The 23747-nt window shown below is 41.3% G+C and overlaps 1 protein-coding gene across 3 annotated transcripts in view; it reads right to left on the bottom strand.

The window, feature by feature from the left end:
- Positions 1-23747, bottom strand: part of HABP2 (hyaluronan binding protein 2) — a 40719-nt gene that overhangs the window by 3819 nt on the left and 13153 nt on the right. For 2 of the 3 annotated variants that reach the window (XM_079976023.1, XM_079976024.1), the window contains exons 3-12: positions 22686-22820; positions 21838-21948; positions 20898-21014; positions 20334-20453; positions 18523-18694; positions 15577-15671; positions 13425-13674; positions 12449-12591; positions 11408-11542; positions 5616-5761 (exon numbers count right to left, since the gene is read on the bottom strand). In XM_079976023.1, the coding sequence (XP_079832149.1) occupies positions 5616-5761; positions 11408-11542; positions 12449-12591; positions 13425-13674; positions 15577-15671; positions 18523-18694; positions 20334-20453; positions 20898-21014; positions 21838-21948; positions 22686-22820 (1424 nt within the window). The remainder of the gene's footprint in view (positions 1-5615; positions 5762-11407; positions 11543-12448; positions 12592-13424; positions 13675-15576; positions 15672-18522; positions 18695-20333; positions 20454-20897; positions 21015-21837; positions 21949-22685; positions 22821-23747) is intronic. The other variant, XM_079976025.1, reaches the window with a different exon arrangement.

Consider the following 23747-nt stretch of genomic DNA (forward strand, 5'->3'; position numbering starts at 1 on the left):
CCAGGTGCCTTGATATAGAAACTGACACAGAGCCCTCTGGTTTTAAACAGAGTAATCTAGATAATTACCTGCTACCTCAAAAACAGCACGTATCTCCTCCCAAAACCTTCCTCAACTCCTTACATGGAAAGACAATTGAAGAGATATCCCTAGGAGTAAATGAGGACAAGGCTACTACTCCCATAACCGAGGTACAAGCACTAATTGATAGAAAGGTGGAGCTGCTGGAGGAATGCTGCCTATTGACTGCTCAAACAGTTCAAAAAATCTTTGAACAATTACAAAACATCTCCAAGAAGCTGGATAACCCAGATGAAAGGAGGCAACTCACTCCCTTTTTGCCATCCTTAACAACCCCTGGAAATAAACAGAACAAATACAAATTTATACCTCTAAATCAGTCAAAAATCAGAGGAAGCCCCCCTCACTCAATCAACCTGATACTGAGGCCATGTGAGATTGTTCTCCACATTTTTCCATATAGAGGACCCCTACCTTACTGGGAGTCATCTTTCTGGGCCAGACACCATCTAAATCTGCTCCTTGGTTCTGAGGGCGGATGCATTGACTTAAAAGCAGTCAAGAGGCTCACTAACGACGGATATTCCAAAAAAGTACTACTAAGATTTGGTAGTCATAGAATCCCAACTAAAATCTTAAGGGTAAAGGCTCATTTAGCCCAGAAAGGAATTTTTCCGCGCCGACATTTTGAAGATATATCACCCAGACCATTGTTTGCATCTAAAAGACAGAATAAGATGAACAAGGCCATTCCACCAGAAGCCGACATCTCCCCTACCCCCGTGGAAGAACCCAGTAGATGGGAGAAACCGCAGTCAGCTACCCGGAAAATTACGCAAGAAAAATCCAAGCTCCCAAACCATGCGACTGTAGCATCAAATAACAACCTCGCCCTTGACACAATAGACTGGACAGTCCCAGAAGAAGAAGATCTGCTGAGTAATTTTGCCAAGCTACCAGATAAAGAACAAATAAACATACTCAGTAAATTGACGAAACTACAGGCCAGATTGACCGAAATTCACCGACAAGGTCAACAAAATGCAGTAGATACAATACACAATCAAACTTTACACTTGCCAGCCTTTTCCCCAAAATGCATAGTCAAAAAGAGAGCTGCAAATGGAACTTTCAAATGTATAGATGCAGAGCTACAAATCCAGCCGCCTTTAGAATATGAAACGGCAAGGAAAAACTCCAGTAATGAGACTACAAACTCCTGGCTGAGATATCAAATACTAGCTCCAAACGAAATAGGTACCCCTTATTTAAGTACCACAAAGGACTCTAACTTTGCCGAACAAAAGATGACCTCCAACAGACCTGACACACCGAGCTCAACACCTAATGAGGCCAAAGAAATGGAAGTAGAGACTAAAAACAGTCCTACTGTCCATAATAGCCCACCAACCACAGAAATCTCTCAGGAACAAGGAACAGTTAAGGAAGAAAATCAAGAAAGGGAGGAAATTCAAATTTCCCGCACTTTAAAAAAGAATCAAAAAGATCCACCATTACGTCCCCCACCGAAAGCAGCGACAAATGGCTGTATCTGCACAAGAAAAAATTCCTCGCTGGACTTAATGACAGAACTAGAATGACTAAATGCTGTCAACCAGCCACCAACCCAAAAACGGATCCTACGCCTGTTGTCCTGGAATATCGCAGGGTGGGGAAACAAAGACGGAGACCCAGACCTAATGAACTTCTTTAAGGATTTTGAACTAATACTCCTACAAGAAACATGGTCAACTAGAGATATTAAAATCAACGGATTCATCTCCTATACGAAACCCGCATTGAAAACAAACACGAAGGGCCGGCCGAAAGCAGGGTTCTGTTGTATGATCAAAGACAACTTAGGGTTTGAAATCAAGCAACTAGAAATATGTTTACCACTTGCACAAGCTCTACTTTTAACCCAAAAAAAAGACTCTTTGCTACTTGTAAATGTCTATATCCCCCCAACCAAAAACAACATCAGTAGTGAAAATTGGTCACAACTAACCTTTTATATAGAAAATCTGTCCGATAAATACCCAAATGCCTCACTGATAATAGCAGGTGATTTTAATGCCAGAGTGGGAACCAACAATGAACAACTATGTAGCAAACTAAATTGGAATACTGATAATGATATCGCACATGCCCTGAAAATAGGACGATTCTCCAGAGACAGGGTTGTTAACAACGTAGGCTTACGCCTACTTGAATTATGTAACAACTTTAATTTGCAGATTGTGAACGGTTCAACAAATGGCGATAGAAGCGGGGAGTTTACATACTTCTCCCCCCGAGGATGCAGTGTCATCGACTATATTCTTGTCCCTTATAATATTATAAATTCGATCATGGACCTCAAAATTGGAACGCGCACTGAAAGCGATCACCAGCCATTATTGCTGTCTATTAGCTTAAAGGACGAAACCAAAATAACTAAGCACAATATCATAGAACCTTCTCAATACAAACAAATGACCCAATTAAAATGGTCCCAGGAAATGAGTGCAGAAGTGGGGCATAAACTTACAGCTAACCTGAGAAAACAAGTATTATTCAACTTAAAGACCACTAATTCCTACTGTGATATTCCTAAAATTTATAATGAAATCTTCCAAATGCTTGTAGAGCTTAGTACTCCACCTAAAGTTCGGGAACTTAAATATAGCGCTAGCCCTTGGTTTGATGATGAATGTTTCCAGCTAAAAAGAAAACTGCGCCAAACATTTAAAAATAATCGCACTAAACTAGAGCCCTCTTATCTTGATGAAAAAAGAAAATACCATTATATTCTGGCCGAAAAGAAACAGAAATACGCAACCCAAAAATGGCTACAATTATTCGACTCAATTCAGAGTAAAAACAACAAAGCGTTCTGGAGCCTAGTGTACGGAGGACTGAAAGCCGAAAATCAACTAACTCTGCCACCAATTGCAGAATCCAAATGGTCCCAATACTTTACATCTGTATTTAACAATCTACACGGTGAACCTAAAGGAAATGAAACCATTAAAAATAAAATTAATAAACTCCAGGAGTGGCCAAGGGTAGAGGAAGAGGAAATTAGAGAGATAGTTAAAAACTTCAAATCGGGGAAATCTCCTGGGCCAGACGGTCTACCAATAGAACTATTTAAGACCTATATAGATTGGTGGGCAGAACCCTTAGCTCAATTGTTTACTCTTATAGATAAATATGGGACCATACCTGAGATATGGTTAAGATCAATAATTATTCCAATCTTTAAAAATGGCGACCCAAAAGAACCAAGGAATTATAGACCGATAAGCCTACTATCAGTGATAGGGAAAATCTACGCTAAGCACCTCTTATCTAAACTTCTTACCTGGATGAAAAATCTAAATTTACCAGGGAAAGAACAAATAGGTTTCTCCAAAGGTTGCTCTACTCTAGACCACTGTCTTACACTTATGCATCTGGTTGAAAAATACAGATCCCAAAGGCAATCTAAGATATACGCTGCTTTTGTAGATTTTCGTGGTGCATTTGACTCAATTGACCGCCCAAAGTTGTGGAGGAAACTCACAGAATTAAAAATTGATCAGCGCTTATTGATTCTAATGCAAAATCTACATTCTTCCAATACCTGTCAAGTCAAACTTAACACCAAAGGTCACCTCTCCTCAGACATCCCAAACTCGAAAGGGGTAAAACAAGGGTGTATTCTTGCCCCCTTTCTATTTAATTTATTTTTATCAGACTTGCCAGATTACCTTCAAAAAATAGAATCACATGCCCCTAAACTCAATCAGAAACCAGTTCCTCTCTTATTATACGCAGACGATGCTGTCTTACTATCACTAACGAGCTTGGGTCTGAAACGTCTTATATCTTCACTGATCCTTTACTGCGAATGTAACAAACTCTCTATAAATTATGAGAAGACAAAAATTTTGGTCTTCTCGAATGGTTGGAAATTAGAGAAATGGAAAATAAGAGGGCAAGAAATCCAACAAGTGAAAATCCATAGATATCTGGGAATCTTATTCCAGAGCAACTTAGGGTGGGCAACCCATCGCACAAATGCCATAAAACAGGCAAAGTGCATCTCATCAGCAGTTGCCCGTTTCTATTATCAGAAAGGTAATCAATTTATTCCTGCGGCCAATCAGATATTTCAAGCAAAAGTGCAATCCCAGATATTCTATGGTATCCCGCTATGGGTCCAAGCATATAACAGTGATATAAAAAAGATTCACTCCAGCTTTCTGAGACGTATTCTCGGACTCCCTCTTATGATCAAATATGAAACAATGTGTGCAGAAATAGGCATACACACAATGGAATACTGGGCATGGTCCACCTCAATAAAGTATTGGTTACGCTGCCATTTTCGCTGCCCTCCATCAAGTCTGCTCGCTGATTTGCTCAAAGACCCTTATAAATCAAGATGGTATCAGCACCTTGAAAAAAAAATTGAATCTTTAGGCATCGAGCTGGAGCTCCTGTACAATTCTAATGAGCAATACATTCTCCATAATATCCTAACTAGACTAAAGGATGTCGAGAGACAAAATATTATGGCAGCTGTAAACAAAATTTGCTCCCCCAGATTCTACGATTTAAATATCTTAGATTGCAGAGCCAATTACGTCTCTAAATTAATAATCCCAGCCCAACGTAGGGCTTTTATGCTGGCCCGTTTGAATGTTTTTCCCTCAGCATTTGTCTGGGGAAGATATCAAAACATTCCCAGAAGCAAGAGATTCTGCAGATGTTCTATGAATGTCCCGGACACTGTAGAGCATATCCTCTTTCATTGCCCATTGTACAGTACGCTCCGTCAACGCGTGCTGTCCCCCCTTTCGGGTGGTCTGGAACCCCAGCAAGCTGAATGTGTGGGACTCTACCTATCCGACGCTGACCAAAGGGTAACGGCGGGGGTAGCCGAGTTTTTGGCAGCAGTCCTCCAAGGAGCAGGTTAACAAGGAAAACCACTGATTCTATATGTATATATTTATATCTGTATGTAGCCAACTCCTGCCTTTTTATATATATCTCAAGGCTTTTATATGTTATTTTCCTTTTATGGTTTTACCAACATAATGCCTAATAAAGGTTTGATAAGTAGTAAGTATTTGATTTTCTTGATATTTTCAAGTGTTAGTAGATTGCATGATTTGCTTGTAAACTGCCTGGAGCTAATTTGATAAGGCAGGGTAGAAGTCGGATGGAAAAAAAAAAAGTAAATAAAGCACATATTCAGTACCACAGATATTTCAGGCTAGCAATACAAAGAACCTGAAGAACATTAAACGTGGTGGTTTGGGGAAAGGAGAGGTGCAGTGACCATGCACCTAAGATGTATTGGGACAGGCCTTATCAAATGACAAAACTCCCAAGTTTGCAGCTGAACTTCTGCGTCTCCCATAGGTTTGCCTGTCACCAGAAGAGCTGCTGTTTGTTTGAAGGACATGCCTCTCACATCATGTTGAAAGGAAGGAAGTTGTTGTAATGTATCTGATACAAGAAGCAGATACATATGTAGTACCCTGCCAGACATTACTCTGCATAGCCTATTTACATTTTGTTAAAAGAGAAATTAGTGTTCAAATACTGAAAAAGCAACAGACCTGACAAGTATCAGCGCTTGTTCTCTGAAGATTTCCTGCACAAAGCATGCTTTCATCCAGTCTGTTATTATGTGCACTTCGTGCGTTACACCGCACCTGGGAAATCAGCTTTACTCTGGCATCTAACAGCTGATGAGATGATTCACCTACAGGATGCAGGAAAATGAAGAAACTCTTAACTTCCCTTCTTCCCTCTGCTAAATCTTTCTTTTCAATCTATGGGATAATAGAATTGTACCTGGGCCTAAGATATGATCATCTGCTGCAAGGGAAAGCCACAACTCTGGCAGAGCAGGGTTAGGAAATAAACAAGCCCAAAGAAGGCTATCAAGCTAAAAACAGCTTTCGGCAGTGAATTTCTGTTACTGCTGCATAGGAGTTTGGCATCTCAATAGTGTTTTGCCTTTGAAAAACCTACACTGTGTTGTATTTGCCAGATGTTGACTGACCTCGGAAGATTCTGGCCTGTAGACTTTACAACTGCAAAGGTGTGCTAAATCAGAACTGTTTGAGTCAAATCCTGACATTGTTATGTTTACTCTGGGATCGTTACATCAATAATTTCCATGTATTGATCCATGGATATAATTTTGTCTTCTTTTGGGACCCTTTGCTAGGCTTGCAAGTTATCTCCATAGCTCACCTTTAATAGTGTGTTTGTTGTTGCAGATGTCACAAACAGGAAACAGGTTTGAGAGAATTACCACTAGATCCACAAATGAAACAAGTGGTGGCTAGAGCTATAAAATCTTGCGCAATTAAGTCAATTATGCATGTTATGCAGAAGAATTATTCAGCTCCGCATCTGAGAGATCTCTGTGCTGTTCAATGGGGAACATTATTTGCTATCATTATTCACATAAATGTGGTGTGCTATAATGATTAGGATTTGCATTGCAAACAAACACATATCAACCGTTGCAGATAAATACACTGATGCCATCAAGCAGAAGGTTGGAAATATCTATGGAAACAGAGATGTTTCATGCAACCCATTCCCCAAAATATTTTCTTGCTAGCACATGCCATGCAAGTGTTTCCTGGTTTAATCAAAAGAAGCCAAAGTGTCTCAATTGGCATGTATCAGAAGATGTCACTTGAGAACCCCTGACACAAGGCAAAGGGATGTGTCCTAAAGAGCTCTCATTCATAGAAAGAAGAAGAACAGTTTGGATTTGATATCCCACTTTATCACTACCCTAAGGAGTCTCAAAGCGGCTAACAATCTCCTTTCCCTTCCTCCCCCACAACAAACACTCTGTGGGGTGAGTAAGGCTGAGAGACTTCAGAGAAGTGTGACTAGAATCATAGAATCATAGAATCATAGAATCATAGAGTTGGAAGAGACCACAAGGGCCATCGAGTCCAACTCCCTGCCAAGCAGGAAACACCATCAGAGCACTCCTGACATATGGTTGTCAAGCCTCTGCTTAAAGACCTCCAAAGAAGGAGACTCCACCACACTCCTTGGCAGCAAATTCCACTGTCAAACAGCTCTTACTGTCAGGAAGTTCTTCCTAAAGTTTAGGTGGAATCTTCTTTCTTGTAGTTTGGAACCATTGCTCCGTGTCCGCTTCTCTGGAGCAGCAGAAAACAACCTTTCTCCCTCCTCTATGTGACATCCTTTTATATATTTGAACATGGCTATCATATCACCCCTTAACCTCCTCTTCTCCAGGCTAAACATGCCCAGCTCCCTTAGCCGTTCCTCATAAGGCATCGTTTCCAGGCCTTTGACCATTTTGGTTGCCCTCCTCTGGACACGTTCCAGTTTGTCAGTGTCCTTCTTGAACTGTGGTGCCCAGAACTGGACACAGTACTCCAGGTGAGGTCTGACCAGAGCAGAATACAGTGGCACTATTACTTCCCTTGATCTAGATGCTATACTCCTATTGATGCAGCCCAGAATTGCATTGGCTTTTTTAGCTGCCGCGTCACACTGTTGGCTCATGTCAAGTTTGTGGTCAACCAAGACTCCTAGATCCTTTTCACATGTACTGCTCTCAAGCCAGGTGTCACCCATCTTGTATTTGTGCCTCTCATTTTTTTTGCCCAAGTGCAATACTTTACATTTCTCCCTGTTAAAATTCATCTTGTTTGTTTGGGCCTAGTTCTCTAATCTGTCAAGGTCGTTTTGAAGTGTGATCCTGTCCTCTGGGGTGTTAGCCACCCCTCCCAGTTTGGTGTCATCTGTAAATTTGATCAGGACGCCCTTGAGTCCATCATCCAAGTCGTTGATAAAGATGTTGAATAAGACCGAGCCCAAGACAGAACCCTGTGGCACCCCACTAGCTACTCTTCTCCAGGATGAAGAGGAACCATTGATGAGCACCCTTTGGGTTCGGTCAGTCAGCCAGTTACAAATCCACTGAGTGGTAGCATAGTCAAGTCCGCATTTTACCAGCTTCTTTACAAGAATATCATGGGGCACCTTGTCAAATGCCTTGCTGAAATCAAGGTAGACTACATCCACTGCGTTCCCTTCATCTACCAGGCTTGTAATTCTGTCAAAAAATGAGATGAGGTTAGTCTGACATGACTTATTTTTCAGAAATCCATGCTGACTATTGGTGATCACAGCATTCCTTTCTAGGTGCTCACAGACTGTTTGCTTAATGATCTGCTCCAGAATCTTCCCTGGTATTGATGTCAGACTGACTGGGCAGTAATTATTTGGGTCCTCTCTTTCCCCCTTTTTGAAAATAGGGACAACATTTGCCCTCCTCCAGTCTGCCGGGACTTCGCCTGTTCTCCAGGAATTCTCAAAGATGACTGCCAGTGGTTCTGAGATCACATCTGCCAATTCTTTTAATACTCTTGGATGCAGTTCATCTGGCCCTGGAGACTTGAATACATCTAAACTAGCCAAGTATTCTTGTACTATCTCCTTAGTTATTCTGGGCTGTGTTTCCTCTGCTGAATCATTTGCTCCAAATTCTTCAGGTCGGGCATTGTTTTCTTTATCGGAGAAGACTGAGGCAAAGAAGGCATTGAGGAGTTCAGCCCTTTCTGTGTCCCCTGTTTGCATTTCACCAGCTTCTCCTCTGAGTGACCCCACTGTTTCTTTGTTCTTCCTTTTGCTACGAACATACCCATAAAAGCCTTTTTTGTTGCTTTTAACCTCTCTAGCAAGCCTGAGTTCATTCTGTGCTTTAGCTTTTCTGACTTTGTGTCTACACGTGCTGGCTATTTGTTTGAATTCCTCTTTGGTGGTTTCCCCCCTTTTCCATTTTTTGTACACATCCTTTTTTAATCTTAACTCAGTTAAAAGTTCTTTAGATAGCCACCCTGGCTTCTTTAGGCACCTTCCATGTTTCCGTCTCATTGGTATTGCCTGAAGTTGTGCTTTTACTATCTCCCTCTTACCAAACTCCCAGCCACCATGAACTCCCTTTCCTTTTAGTATTACTGTCCATGGGATCTCACCCAGCACTTCCCTAAGTTTTATGAAGTCGGCTTTCTTAAAGTCAAGAAATTGAGTCCTAATATGCTTGGCTGCTCCTTTCCGCTGTATAGTAAACTTCAGAAATGGCTGTTCCTCTTGTTGCTTCTCCCACTTTCTGGACAATGAAGTTGTCTGCAAGGCCAGTGAGGAATCTGTTTGACCTTATGCTCTTGGCTGAGTTTGACATCCAACAAATATCCGGGTAATTGAAGTCCCCCATTACTACTATCTCCCTTCCTTTTGCATGCTTGGCCATCTGTTCCAGAAAGGCATCATCTATGTCCTCTGTTTGGCTTGGGGATCTATAGTAAACTCCCACAATGAGGTCACTGTTATTCTTCTCTCCCTTAATTTTGACCCAAATGCTCTCACTTTGGCTTTGAGGTTCTAAATCTTGGGTCTCTTCACAGGTATACACATCCCTGACATATAACGCCACTCCTCCTCCTTTCTTGTCTGGTCTGTTTCTCTGAAATAGATTGTATCCCTCCATTATTACATTCCAATCGTAGGACTTATCCCACCAGGTTTCAGTAACTAGCCCGAGGTCACCCAGCATCTGCGTGTAGAGGAGCGGGGACGCGAACCTGGTTCACCAGATTACGAGTCCACCGCTCTTAACTACTACACCACACTGTGAACAGAAGGGGCCCTTCCATGAATAGAGCTCTCCTTCCAGTCATGGATCTAGCCACATATTTGCACAGTTGAGTTTAACAACGTAATTTTAAATTAGCAAGACAAATTTGAATTGCATTTCTAATGTCTTCATTGGTTGACCGGGCCTTTTGTGACACAATGGATTTGTATGAATTATGTGTGTAAATGCAATTCTTTGCTCAGCTATGAAGCTCCCTGGGAAGTCTTGGTCATAAAACTACTTCTATACTTCAGCTAAGCCATGGGCTGTTGTGAGTTTTTTTTAGGGAAAGGGCAGGATACAAGCAAATGTTTTTAAAATTGGAGTCATTTCTAGCATCAAAACAGATCAGCTATTCACTCTTGGGCAACATTCATAGACAGTGGACTGTGAATGTGATAGTTTGCAAAGGAGACTGTGTCATGGAAGAATGATGTTTTATTAACTCATATCATCAGCACATAATCTATCAAATCTGCATACCAGATGCTTCTTACTTTCAATATGAATTATATCAAAAGATGTATATACTTCATATTGGATTATATTGCTCATAAAACATAAGGGTACTTTTGGGAACATGATTGACACATTGTCCACCTGCAATTTTACAGCAACTCATTAAGTGAAAAGTGAAAAACTGCATTTTTTTTCAGAAAGGTCTCATTATCTTATTTTTAAGCACAAGAATAATTTCCTCCTTCCAAGGAACTCACAGTATGTCACAGAGGTTTAGCTGAACTTGAATAGATTTGGCAGTTCTGTTTCAACATGCATCCAGAAATCCAGATGCTGCTTATCAAAAACTTATCCAAACCAATAGGCTGGAAAATACTGTCAAAGTTCCTGGGTTTATTTCCGAGATATGGCTCAGAATCTTTATCTGGAAGCACATAGACTCATTCACTCTGATTTGATTCTTTGAATGAAGTTAAGATGATAAGTGGCATATGACAGAGAAAGGGACAAGGAATTTGATGGGAGGTTTGCCCTACTTCTTTTATTTTTTAAAAGCTCCAAACAGATTTGCACATTCTGAATTTTTAACAAAGTTTGTTTTCAAAAATTGCTTGATTTTAAAATGCCTGGTATAGCTATTCATAATCTGTAGCGTATCTTCTCTGATTGAATTGTTCTGCAGGAATAATGAGGGGTGGTTGGTCTTCCCGAACATGTTCCCTGGCCAGACAATTAGTCATCTTATCTACAGCCAAGAATTTGGGAGAACAGCCAAATATAATCAGGAGTTTGGGAGAACAGCCAGGTATAATCATCCATTTGATTTAAATGTGTAAACGCTTAAGTGGATGTCTATATCCTTCGAGAAACATGGACACCTGAAGGTATGTGACTTCATACTAGAGAAGCATCCTCTGACATCATATATCTCTCAGTGTTGGGAAAGGTAAAGCATCCTGTTCTCACACTGGCCCACCTCAGTAAGCAGCAGTGGCCCATAGTGTTGAGAAGCCAGGACAGCAACAGAGCCCAACCAGCCACTATGGAGAGACAACCTTGGCAAAACACAGACTACAGGAGGGTGGTAATTCTAGTCCATCTAGGAAACAGCGATGACCCTCCTACCTGCAGCAGCAGAGAGATCTCACTAAAGGCCAAATTGGGAAGAGAGGAGGAGGAATACAAAAATTAATATAGATTTTGTCGATGTATTAACCATAAAGGACTGCACCATTAAACAAAGCTTACCTGTTTCAGTTTCTCCCCAACCTGATATATAGCATTCTGTGTCATCAGGAAAAGTAGAATCGGGCAAGCACACTCGTTTGACGTATCGTGTTTCCACTGCACAGTGGCCGTCAATTGGTTTCAACTTCAACAAAGCTGTGGGCCGAATGGAAGACAATTTTGTGCAATAAAGCTGATGACATGTTCACTCTGAACAGTATCAGGAAAGTAATAAATAACATTTTCTCAAGCTTTCTTATTTGAATACTCTTGCTTGATAGACTGCTTAATTTGAAATTATAGAATGGTTTTCATTTCTCTCTTGCTATCTTAGGGTCACCAAGCTATACATGTTCCCTGATTCTTCCTCTTGGTTGTTTTTAAATACGAAAAGCAGCTGTGGGAGCCAAAATGGGAATTGGACGGTTGGCAGAGGAGTTGGCAGCTTGACCCCTTTCCCTTCCCAAAGTCCACTGAAAATCATCTCCAGCTGGCTTTCCTCCTGTGGTGGAGAAGATACATTAACATCTCTCTTCTTCTATAGGTGACAAACTATCTGGGAGAAGGGGGTGATTTTGAGCTGACAGACAGCAGGTAGGGAAAGGGTTAAGGAAATATCATGGATCTGCCAGTCCTATGTCAGAAATAAATCTAGGTCAATAGCATGCAAAGCTAGCTAAGGAAGCAACCAGATCTGTTATCAAACTTAAGCATTATTTTCCCTGATTTCAAACAGATACAGCTAAGTATTTGTAGGCTTCTCACAACCTCATCCAACTCATTTCTCTATCCTGGGAATGTTAAGGGAGCAAAAGCACCCCTGAAAGGCTTCCCACTTCTTTTTTTATACAAAATGTAGAAATTCAATATATTTTTATGGAAATACTAATTAAACCTATTTTGTGAAGCTTCAGAGAAATTGAATGTTTGTTCCACTGCTTAACTCAAGTCAGAATATTTTATCCATGATAAGAGCCCACATCAAAGTTATTGAGCCTAAGGTCCACTATCTCCATCTTGTAACCACACTGACAGTGATTTGAACATTTGTAAGCAACTTGCCAATATCATTGTATGGGACATCCTCAATTTCTTCATAGTGTCCATGTACAATTATCTTTTCCACATCAAACTTCTGTTCATAATGCTCTTTCCTAAGGAGATCTTTTTTCCCAAGGACCACTTCAAGGGTGTGAGCATCTGTCCTATGAAAGAGAGAAAAATGTCACAAAGAATGATCAATTGTAATTATAGAACCTCAAGAGATTTCAAAGATAATCCATTTCCAACACCTATACTGGAATTCTCCATCTTGGAAACTATCTCTACTAGACTTAAAGCCTAGGAGAAGACATCATGAAGTAGCTCCTCCCATAGGCCTTTCTCAGACCAGGAAGCCAGGAAATTGCGGAGTTCTAGAGAAATGCTTATTAGAAAACACACACACACACACACACACACACACACGTGCCTTAGAATGAGGCAGAAAAAAATGGAAACCACGTTTTCAGGGGGGGGGGGGACCTTTCAAGAAACCAAAAGACAGATCTTGGCTCAGCATTGCTAGCCAATCAGATCCAAGTCATGTAGAGCTACTCTCATATGGGAACCTGAATGCATGAATGTGGACTTTTCTATGTCCGTGCTTTAAGTGGGATAGGTAAGACATGCTCCTTTTAAATATATATATTTTGGTAAGTATTTTAGTTTCAATTTATTGCTGTTTTATATCTGATTTTAATATCTCTGCTATTTCTATTCTGCCATTTTGAGCAAAAATGTTGACTAAATCATAATCACGCATAAACCATACCGATAAGGATCTATTCATAGACTCCTAGAACTGTGGAGTTGGAAGGGACCCTGAGGGTCATTTACTCCAACCCCCTGCAATGCAGGAATCTCAACTAAAGCATACAGGTCAGATGGTCATTCAGTCTCTGCTTAAAAACCTCCAAGGAAGGAGAATCCACCACTTCTTGAAGGAAACCATTCTACTGCCAAACAACTCTTAGTGTCAGAAGATGAATTTGCTTACAAAACACAGTGTGCCGCAGTAAGAACCCAACATGGCTCAATTAGTACTCCTCCACAGAAGTGTCCTTTGGGGAAAAATATGCCCCTTGAAACTTTCCTCTGAACAGAGGCTTGCCATGGATGTTTGCCAGGAGTTGACTTGGCACCGCCATAGATTCTCTTTAATGGTCTTTCTGTCTCTGGTCTTCCACATGTATTAGGTCTGCTATCTGCTGCAGAATTCTTGGTGACTGTCTTTCCAGAGGACTGTGCTGCAATACAAAAGAAACAACTGGATATGGAAATGGTATAATGGCACTGTCTCTGTTACAAAGGCTCTCTCACTCCAATGTGTTCCTCATTTAACCTAACAACCCATAAACAGACCCTTCCTCCTTCCTTCACTTTCAATTTTGTTTTTCAGGAGGACGCTTCAGGCAGTCTGCACAGCTAGATCTGGATTCTCTAAGTGTCACGCAAGACTTGCACACTGTGCTTTGACCACTGACACAGCACAATCACTGGAGTTGCATCTTACCATATTGGCCTGAATATAAGCCCCACTTTCCCCCCAAATTCTGACCGTGAAAAGTTAAAGTGAGACTTATATTCGCGATCTTATGGTATGCAGCCAGGAGTGTGGGGCAAACAGCGCCAGGAGCATGGCAAAGCAGCCCCCCCCCACGCATAGTCCCCCGTCTTCTCCCCCAAGGCCAGGAAGGGAGAGAACGAGGAGGGAAGGGGAAAGGCCACTGGCAACGCAGCACCCCCCTCCCCAGAATGCAGCCAGCAGCCAAGGAATGGAGCAGCTTATATGCGGGCATTTTTTCTCTTTTTTTCTCTCCCCCCCCTCCAATTTTAAAAGTGTGGTTTATATTCAGGTGCGGCTTATATTCAGGCCAGTATGATAACTCAAGGCTTGATAAGGCAATTGGGAAAATATTACAGTATTATAAGCTATGATATTGAAGTCTGCCCTAATTCTGAAAAAAATTATATCTTCAAAATAATTGGCAACATCTGTCATATCAATCATTGCATTTCTATTTCACCTTTCCTCTAAGGAGCTCAAGATGGGATACATGGTTTTACATGCGAACCAGGCAGAGGGCCTTCTTGGTAGTGGTGCCCGCCCTGTGGAATGCCCTCCCATCAGATGTCAAGGAAATAAAAAATTATCTGACTTTTAGAAGACATTTGAAGGCAGCCCTGTTTAGGAAGTTTTTAATGTTTGATGTTTTATCGTGTTTTTAATATCCCGTTGGAAGCTGCCCAGAGTGGCTGGGGAAACCCTGCCAGATGGGCGGGGTATAAATAATAAAATGTTGTTGTTGTTGTTGTCGTCTCTCCCCTCTTTTCTTTTTCTAGAATTTCCCATTGCAAAATAGCAATATATTAATTAACATTTCATAAACCTCTCATTTCAAATATACTACAATTTTTTCTCACACATTTCTGTATTTCCCTTCTAATCCTAACATTAGCCCTGTGAGACAGGCTAGGACCTTGCCTGCCCAAAGATCACCCAATGAGCTTCATCGCTGAGTGGAACCTGATATCTCCCAGGCCCTTACCTAACTCTAATAATGAAATCACACTGGTGTATCCGTCCTGAAACTACAACAATAGCTAAGCACACAAATACAGAAGACAGGGCCATATTGAGGAACCTAAGTGAGTAGGGCATAAATAGAAGCGATCCCTTCTTCCTATGTTCTTGAATATACCTTTCAATTATGAAATAGCTCCCCACAGAAACTGAACTTTGCAACATCAAAGCTGTCTCTCTCAGTGCATGAGTATAATTCCTGAAAGATCCATGTTGAATATTATTCCTTCATTCTGTGAATGGTTTATTTTCTGCTGTACTGTTTCATATTTCATTTCCTCTTACATCTCTTGACAATAGATATCCCGATACCTGTTATTTGTTTGGCATACTTCTCCATGCTCTAAAGCTAACAGATCCTAAAATTTCACTAAACTCTTGGGCAGAGCTTCAAGAAGACTATTTAAAAAATCATGCTAGAGTCATTACAGTTTTGTGGGCTGCGTTCTTAAAGGTAGATGGATGGAGGGCGGGGTGGGGGAATAATCACAATGCCTGTCAATCTGAATTACTGCTACACCTTTCACGTTAATTTTGCCCCACTTTATATTATTACCCATCGTACCTGTTTCTGAGCACGCGGATACATCACAGAAGTCCCACTTCAATTTGTTATTCACACTGACAAAGCACCAGGGCTTTTCGTCACCATCTGGGTTCCTGGAGGAGGAGGTTTCAAAATTCACCAGTCAGAAGAGCATAATGTCTCAAGAAAGAAAATTAATAATTGAAGTTCTGAAAGATAGGAGAACTGGAAAATGCTCTCACAAAAGCACAAAAGATCCAGAGATCTCCCCTAAGCAAAAACTGTGCCTGAGGGATAGGATGCCTTCTTTTTAGGGTGTTGTCTATGGCCATTGTTTTTACAGGGTCACCGGTATACTGTGGTATATTAGAAACATAAAAAAACCAAGAAGAGCCTGCTGGATCAGACCAATGGCCCATCTAATCCAGCATTCTGTTCTTACAGTGGCCAACCACATGCCTGTCAAAAAACTACATGCAGGACACAAGCATCATCATCACCACCATCAAGAATTATTAATTATTAATATTAATATTAATAAATACCCCACCCCTCTGGCAGGGTTTCCCCAGGCACTCTGGGCGACTCCCAACCAAATATTAAAAACACAATACAGCATTAAACATTAAAAGCTTCCCTAAACAGGGCTGCCTTCAGTTGTCGTCTAAAAGTCAGATTGTTGTTTATTTCCTTGACATTTGATGGGAGGGCGTTCCACAGGGTGGGCGCCACTACCAAGAAGGCCCTCTGCCTGGTTCCCTGTAGCTTCATTTCTCGCAGTGAGGGTACCACCAGAAGACCCTCAGAAGTGGACCTCAGTGTCTGGGCTGAATGACGGGGGTAGAGACGCTCCTTCAGATTATACGGGGCCGAGGCTGTTTAGGGCTTTAAATGTCAGCACCGACCTTTGAATTTTGCTCGGAAACGTACTGGGAGCCTCACGAGTCAGAATTGTCGTTTTAAGGACTTAAGCTGTGGATTTAAGGCTGTGTGGAGATAAACTTTCAAACCAAAGCATGTTTTAAGAAGAGCGTGGAATGTATAAGAGCTTTGGAATGACGCAGTTAAAAATGCCGTCACCATATTGGGAAGTTCTGTCGGAGGACTTAAGTCTGAGAGGAGAAATAGAGAAATAGAGCTGTTTTTATATTGTGGGTGAAACTCCTCAGTGGGACTTAAGAATGACAGTTCTGTAATTAATGATGGAAAGAGCGCTGTTATCTATGAAGGTGATGATATATGGAAACCATCTCGATTTGAGGATTGGAAGAACGGAAAATTCACACAGGATTATTATTGGTGTTTATATCAGAAGAGATCATAAAGAAAAAAGAGAAAATATATGAACAAGATGTGATGTGGAAACAGCAAGATAAGACTGGATAGAATTATGAACTCTGTTTGGACTGATTTGGATTGATTTGGACATTAACGCAGTAGCAAGAAGATGATCAGAATCCCCCTTTGGATCTTGAAATATGGGTCCCCCCAACAAAATTTAAAATTCGGCTTTGTAATTCGGAATTTATGTGATGTGATTTAATTTGATTTGATTGGCCGGTTAATAAAAATTATTGAATTTGAAACGTACTGGGAGCCAACGTAGGTCTTTCAGGACTGGTGTTATATGGTCTCAAGAGTACTCCTGCAGTTTTCAGCAACTGATATTCAGAAACATACTGCCTCTGCCCATGGAGGCAGAGCATAGCCATCATGGCTAGTAGCCATTAATTTGTCTAATCCTCTTTTAAAACATCCAAATTAGTGGCCATCAATGTGGAGTGAGTTCCATAGTTTAACTACGCACGGTCTGAAGAAGCACTTTCTTTTATCTGTCCTGAATTTCCCAACATTCCAATTCCTTGGATGTCCACAAATTCTAGTTTTGTGAAAGATGGAGAATCTGTAACTGGTTACCTGTCACACCACAGAGCATTATCCATTTGTGCCAGGAGGAGACTGCCTGCCCATGAGCACAAGCATTATTAGGAATGGCAACATTTTTACAGTTCACACTCTCTACCAGTAAGTGATAAGTTTTTGTACAACCAACAAACACTGGCATCACTTATTGAGTTGCGTAAATGCATAACATACATCTTTGCCAGCAACCTATCAGCATTAATAACTACCTGGTAATGTGTATATCAAGGGACACAGGTGGCGCTGTGGTTTAAACCACAGAGCCTAGGGTGGCGGTTCAAATCCCCGTGATGAGGTGAGCTCCCATTGCTCGGTCCCTGCTCCTGCCCACCCAGCAGTTTAAAAGCACAAAGTGCAAGTAGATAAATAGGTAGCTCTTGTGGGAAGGTAAACAGCATTTCTGTGCACTGCTCTCGTTCACCAGAAGCAGCTTAGTCATGCTGGCCACATGACCCAGAAGCTGTCTGTGGACAAACGCTGGCTCCCTCGGCCTATAGAGCGAGATGAGCGCCGCAACCCCATAGTCGTCTGCGACTTGACCTAACGGTCAGGGGTACCTTTACCTTTTTAATGTGTATATCTCCAGCTATCAGAGACATAAACAACAGTGGTCGGGGTGCCAACTTGAATAAAATATTGGGGGGGGCAGCTAAGCCCCACTCCACATAATTGATCACATGACATGGTTCACACACCCTATTTGAATGACAATGACCATCAGCTTTGAGGGGTGCAGCCCCCTGAAATATTTTATTTGGGTGGGGTCTCTTCGGCTCCTAGGAGTTAGTTCCTATGACAGTGGTCATTATTTCCAAGGTGAAGTCGTAAAGACAACCATCACAGTGTTGGGGTAATAGCCTTGGTGTCTTGGTAGCCAAGAAGAATCAGTAATTATTTGCAATGAAGATCACAGAAAAGAAATGTAATTGAATTACACTGATATAGCTCATGCAGATACTGCATTTTTGGAGTGGGAGGAGCAGACGTATTTGTGTGCATGGCATTGACATTCATGGAAGTGGGAGAAAGAAAGCCTTCCTTGATGAATGAGCAGTAGATTACCTGCAGAGGTTATGGTCACCAAGGCCATAAGAGGCAGCATCTTCAATAAATGCATTATAATTCCACTCCAGGAGACGGTGAGAATTCCAGTGAAGACAGGTCTTATGGAGAATTGTTTGACTAGCATTTCCTCTGTATGAAATGCCATTTTCTTCAAAACAGTCATCAGGTCCTACAAAAGGATTGCCTTCGTAAGAAATGTGCTCTCTCACCTGTCCACCCCTACACCATTCATTTAAAGCACTCTTACACTACTTGAAAAGTCACCTGGGATCTGTCGTTTGTTAAGGTGCTGGATACCATAGTTGTGGGGTGAGTAAACTGCAGTTCCCACAATTCTTTGGGTGAAGCCATGACAGTTAAATAATAAATAATAATAATAATACATTTTTATTTATACCCCACCCTCAGGGCGGCTAACACTGAATATAAATTACAATAAAACGTAATAGAAAAACAAAACAAAACAGTTTATTAAAATATGGCTTAAAATACAGCCTCAGTTTAGTAGTAGCACATAAATCAAGACCATAAAGGGAGGAAACATCAGATATTCACCCGAGCCAGCTATCCATGCTGTTGCTACATGGGCCAGCAAAAAAGCCAAGGGAAAATTTATATACCAGATCCCATATAAGGGGTCAGAGTGAGTCCAAGCCAAAGGCCAGGCAGAACAGCTCCATCTTGCAGGCCCTGCGGAAAGATGTCAAATCCCGCAGGGCCATGGTCTATTGTGACAGAGCGTTCCACCAAGTCGAGGCCAGTGCTGAAAAGGCCCTGGCCCTAGTGGAGACCAATCTAACCTCCTTGAGGCTTGGGACCTCCAAAGTGTTGTTATTTATGGGGCATCCCAGGAGAGGTGGTCCCGTAGGTATGAGGGTCCTAGGCTGCATAGGGCTTTAAAGGTCAAAACCAGCACCTTAAACCTGACCCTGTACTCCACCGGGAGCCAGCGCAGCTGGTAAAGCACTGGATGAATGTGATCCTGTGGCAAGGACCCTGTAAGGAGCCTTGCTGCGGCATTCTGCCACCCTGGAGTTTCTGGGTCAGCTTCAAGGGGAGCCCCGTGTGAAGTGAGATACAATAATCAAGCCTGGAGGTGACCGTTGCATGGATGACTGTGGCCAGATCAGGGCGAGAAAGGTAAGGGACCAACTGCTTAATACGGTGGAGATGGAAAAATGCCACCTTTGCTGTGGCTGCAACCTGCGCCTCCATAGAAAGGGAGGCGTCAAAGGTTGCACCCAAACTCTTGATAGAAGGCGCTGGCACAAATTGAGCCCCCGCAAGAGATGAGAGTTGGCCCCCCAACCCCATGTTGTCCTGACCCAGCCAGAGGACCTCTGTCTTCGAAGGATTTAACTTTAACCGGCTCCCACACAGCCATCCAGCCACAGCTTCCAAGCATCTGGTCAGTGTGTCTGGGGCTGAGTCAGGGTGGCTGTCCATCAACAGATAAAGCTGGTATAAATGTGCTTTAAATGTATGCTGTGGATCTGACCGACTATCTCACAGTGATTCTCATTTCATCTAAGCAGACCCAACCTAACAACGTTTAAGCAGACTCCTTCCCCATTTCCTCCTTCATTTATAGCTCAATTTGTTGTTTTGACCTTCGGCTTTCGTAAAAGTGCAAATCTGAGCATCTTGAATCTACTTCCTGCATGCCAATGGCAACAAGGATGAGGACCAAACCACTTCCACGTGCCAAATTCTGCAGCATGGTCATATGTGCTTAGAGGCATTCACAGATCCCTGTTCTTGGTAAATCCGTAGGAAAATAGCCAAAAGGCCAGAACTGGATCCCTCACCTATTTCGCAAAGCCTTCCTTTGAACGGCTCAGGACACTTGCAGCTGAACTTGGACCTTATCCGATGCCGTTGACAGATGCCCCCATTTTTGCAAGGATTTGGTCGGCAAGATGACTGTGCTGTTAGTTTCCAGAAAACAAAACAAAACAGAGCATTTAAGTAAGATTCATAGCTTGCATGAACAAAGCGCTAACCAGGAAGAAATACCTTTATAGGCAGAAAAGGAAAGCAAAGCAAAGCATAGTGGCACAGGTATGGATGTGGGAAGCCCACCGTCAAATTCCTCATCAAAGCTCACCAGGTGGTGCTATCAATCTCCCTACAATCATCCCTACACAGTGAGATAGCTTCACCCTAGCCTTCTTGAGCCCCTTGTAAAAAGGAGGAAGTACTTCTGTCTGAATTTTAGAAATACTAACAGGATAGGAAGCAACTGCCACAATTTGGTGAGCAAATTTGGAGATCAAAGGTGATGATTCATTCTTTGGTTCATTCTTAGGCATATAGGGCACCAGTAAGACAAATGTCTGATAGTAACCATATCCCTCAAGTTTGGTACTCACCTTTGTCACAGAATGGTGCTTTGTAGGGGTGTTTGCAATGGCATCTATAATAAGGCGCTCTTAAGCTTATAAGGCAATCTCCTCTATTGCAGTTGATCCTTTCACATGTGTTTTTCACTATGTTGCATGATATAAATAAAATGGACAAGTGTGTTAAGGTTATCTCTCTATAGTTCATTCATTGTCAAACTCTATGTGTCTTTACTCGGAAGCCTTCCCAATAAACGTTTCCATGGTCCTTGCTCCTATCTCTGTGAAACCATAAATACCACCCCTCTGCTGCCACCCCCAAAAGCCAGGCTTTATCATTTGTTTTCTAGGGCAGCTTTCACCAGCCTGGTGCCTGGGACTTATGAAAAACCTGGAGGGTACGAGGTTGATGAAGATTATTCTAGGACTATGCCTTTGCTCTTTGTGGTTTGGATCCCTTCCATTTCCTTTCCAGCCTTGATCCTTCTGTGGACCTGAATTTGCATGGCAAGAGCTTGAAGCATTCAGCTGAATAAAGTAAGGAGTATATAGTCTACCACATCTGAGTATATTATTATGAAGTTCATTGAAGATAGCAACCACCCACAACCAAAGAAATATAGTCAACAAATATATATAGGTGACTTTTTATATATGTTGGAGATCAGCACTGGGGATTTCTTTTTTTGTGATTTTTCTTTTTTTGTGGTGAGGGGAATGTGACAAACACAATAGAATAAAAAAAAACCCCTATAGATCTAAGCTTGAAGCTCCTGGCAAGTCTCCTAAATTTGCAGTAAAACCATATTATCTTATTAAGCTGGAATGCCAATAAAATATTTTCTGTCCAAAACATAAATACAGTAAGTATGCACTTGTAACCATAACAATTCAAATAAAGTAGCTATCAAGTTCCTTGAAAGACAATGTCCCACTCGGCTTTATCTAACACTATGAAAATTCTGCTTACCATTCTCACACTTAGACCCTTCATATGGCTCAGGGCAGCGACATGTATACCTGTTTCTTTTCCTTTCACACACACCATTATTCTGGCATGGCATCTCCAGGCATGGGTTTTCTAGACAGGGAGTGGAAAGCTGAAGTTTATTTTACAATTAGCTTGCTGCATGTGTGCAACTAAGGTTTTCTAAAAGCAGTCATGGATTGGATTACCCAGTTTATTATTTTAACAGTCAGTTCAAGCCAATAATATTTGCCAAAATGGCTGGTTTACACAGAGAACATCTAGATTGCAGGTGTCAACTAGTATGCACAGTCAAATAGTGGAACAAGCATAGAACACATAGTAGATCACTAGCCATCTCTGCGTTCATCCACAGCTGCCATCTCTAGATAGAGCTCTATACAATCTCAGAAAAGTATCGGACATTTTGTGGAAAATATAAGGGTTTCCTCCATTCAGATTTTCTACATATGACATAAACCATGGTGTAGCACCCCATGCTAATTATAAAAGGACACAGATGAGCTCATATTCATAATAAAAGCTGCTGGATCTTGGGAGCTGTATCAACACAGAAATAACTATATCTCACATCTCTCTGTTTTACAAGTATAGATGGAACTTAAGTTGAAAAGAATGAAGCTATTTAAAAGTTGCTAGAATCCAAAGTGAGTTGCAGAGTCTGAATTTGTTCTGTCAGTAGATGAAGTTTAGATCCTTTACTATAGTATTACAATAATAGACAATCCATTAATAACAACCAGTATAGCAATTCCTGTTACCCTGGAAATAGTTTTCAATTCTCCTCAACCCCACACTTCCCCATCACAAAGTGTGACCCAATGAAATACCTTCATAACTGACGTATTCATGAAACCAGTCAGGATGTATAGCAGAGAGGTCATATCTGGTATTATCCTGCATTGGCTGTGCATCTTCATCGATGTATTCATAGTAATAGCTGTCAGCTGCACCTATAGACCATACTACTATGTGAATTATGAAATAGCATTTCGAGAAGTATTTCAGAAAATACTTACTTATGTAGCAGACCTCAGAAGTAACTGGAAGCACTTTTTCTATAAGAGGTCCTACTACATTTGAATGAGCTTGGGCCAGTTGCTATCTCTAAGCTTAATCTACCTCAAAGGTTGGTTGGTTGATCTGGAGATAACATTGGGGTATTGGCACTGCTTAGAGCTCCTTGGAGGAAAGACAGAATATACATGTAATAAAAAAATAAATGCAATACATAAAGTCCAGGTGATTTTAAATTTTTCTTCCCATCATCGCTGTAGGCTCAGGCCAGGTCATCAATACATCCTTAATTTATTTTACCTTTACAACAGAAGATGAGATTCAGAGAAAATGATATGTCCTAGGCTACAAAATGTGTTTTATAGCTGAGCAGAGTTCTGACCTTAAATCTTCCACACTAGAGGTCATTATCCAGACTAATTATTTTGCCACTGAGACAATGTATCTAATTGCATCCCATAGGGAACAATGGAACTCCAGTTCAATTCTCACAATACTGAACATGATGAAGTCACATAAGCTCATTCTTACCGTGTCAGTTTTCTATGGCACATCCTTTGTTTGAATATTTGTCTTTATTATTTGATGAAAGCTAGTATATTTATCCTTTCTGGTGAATTCCTAATAACTAGAGCTCACATGAATGTGTTATAAATAGATAGCAGTTTTGAGAGCTTATAAAAAGAAAATACTCATCATACAGAATTAATGTGGCAATTTCAATTGTATCTTTGGAAGTGGGCTTTAGTCTTATGGTCATGTGAATGTGCATGCAGTTGCAAACACACTTGTGATGACTGAAGACATGGGCATTTACCAACCTGATCTGCTCAAAACAATGGTACTTTACCTCACACATAAAATATATATTTACA

This window comes from Podarcis cretensis (genome assembly GCF_951804945.1).
Source record: "Podarcis cretensis genome assembly, chromosome: 5".
NCBI lineage: Eukaryota > Metazoa > Chordata > Lepidosauria > Squamata > Lacertidae > Podarcis > Podarcis cretensis.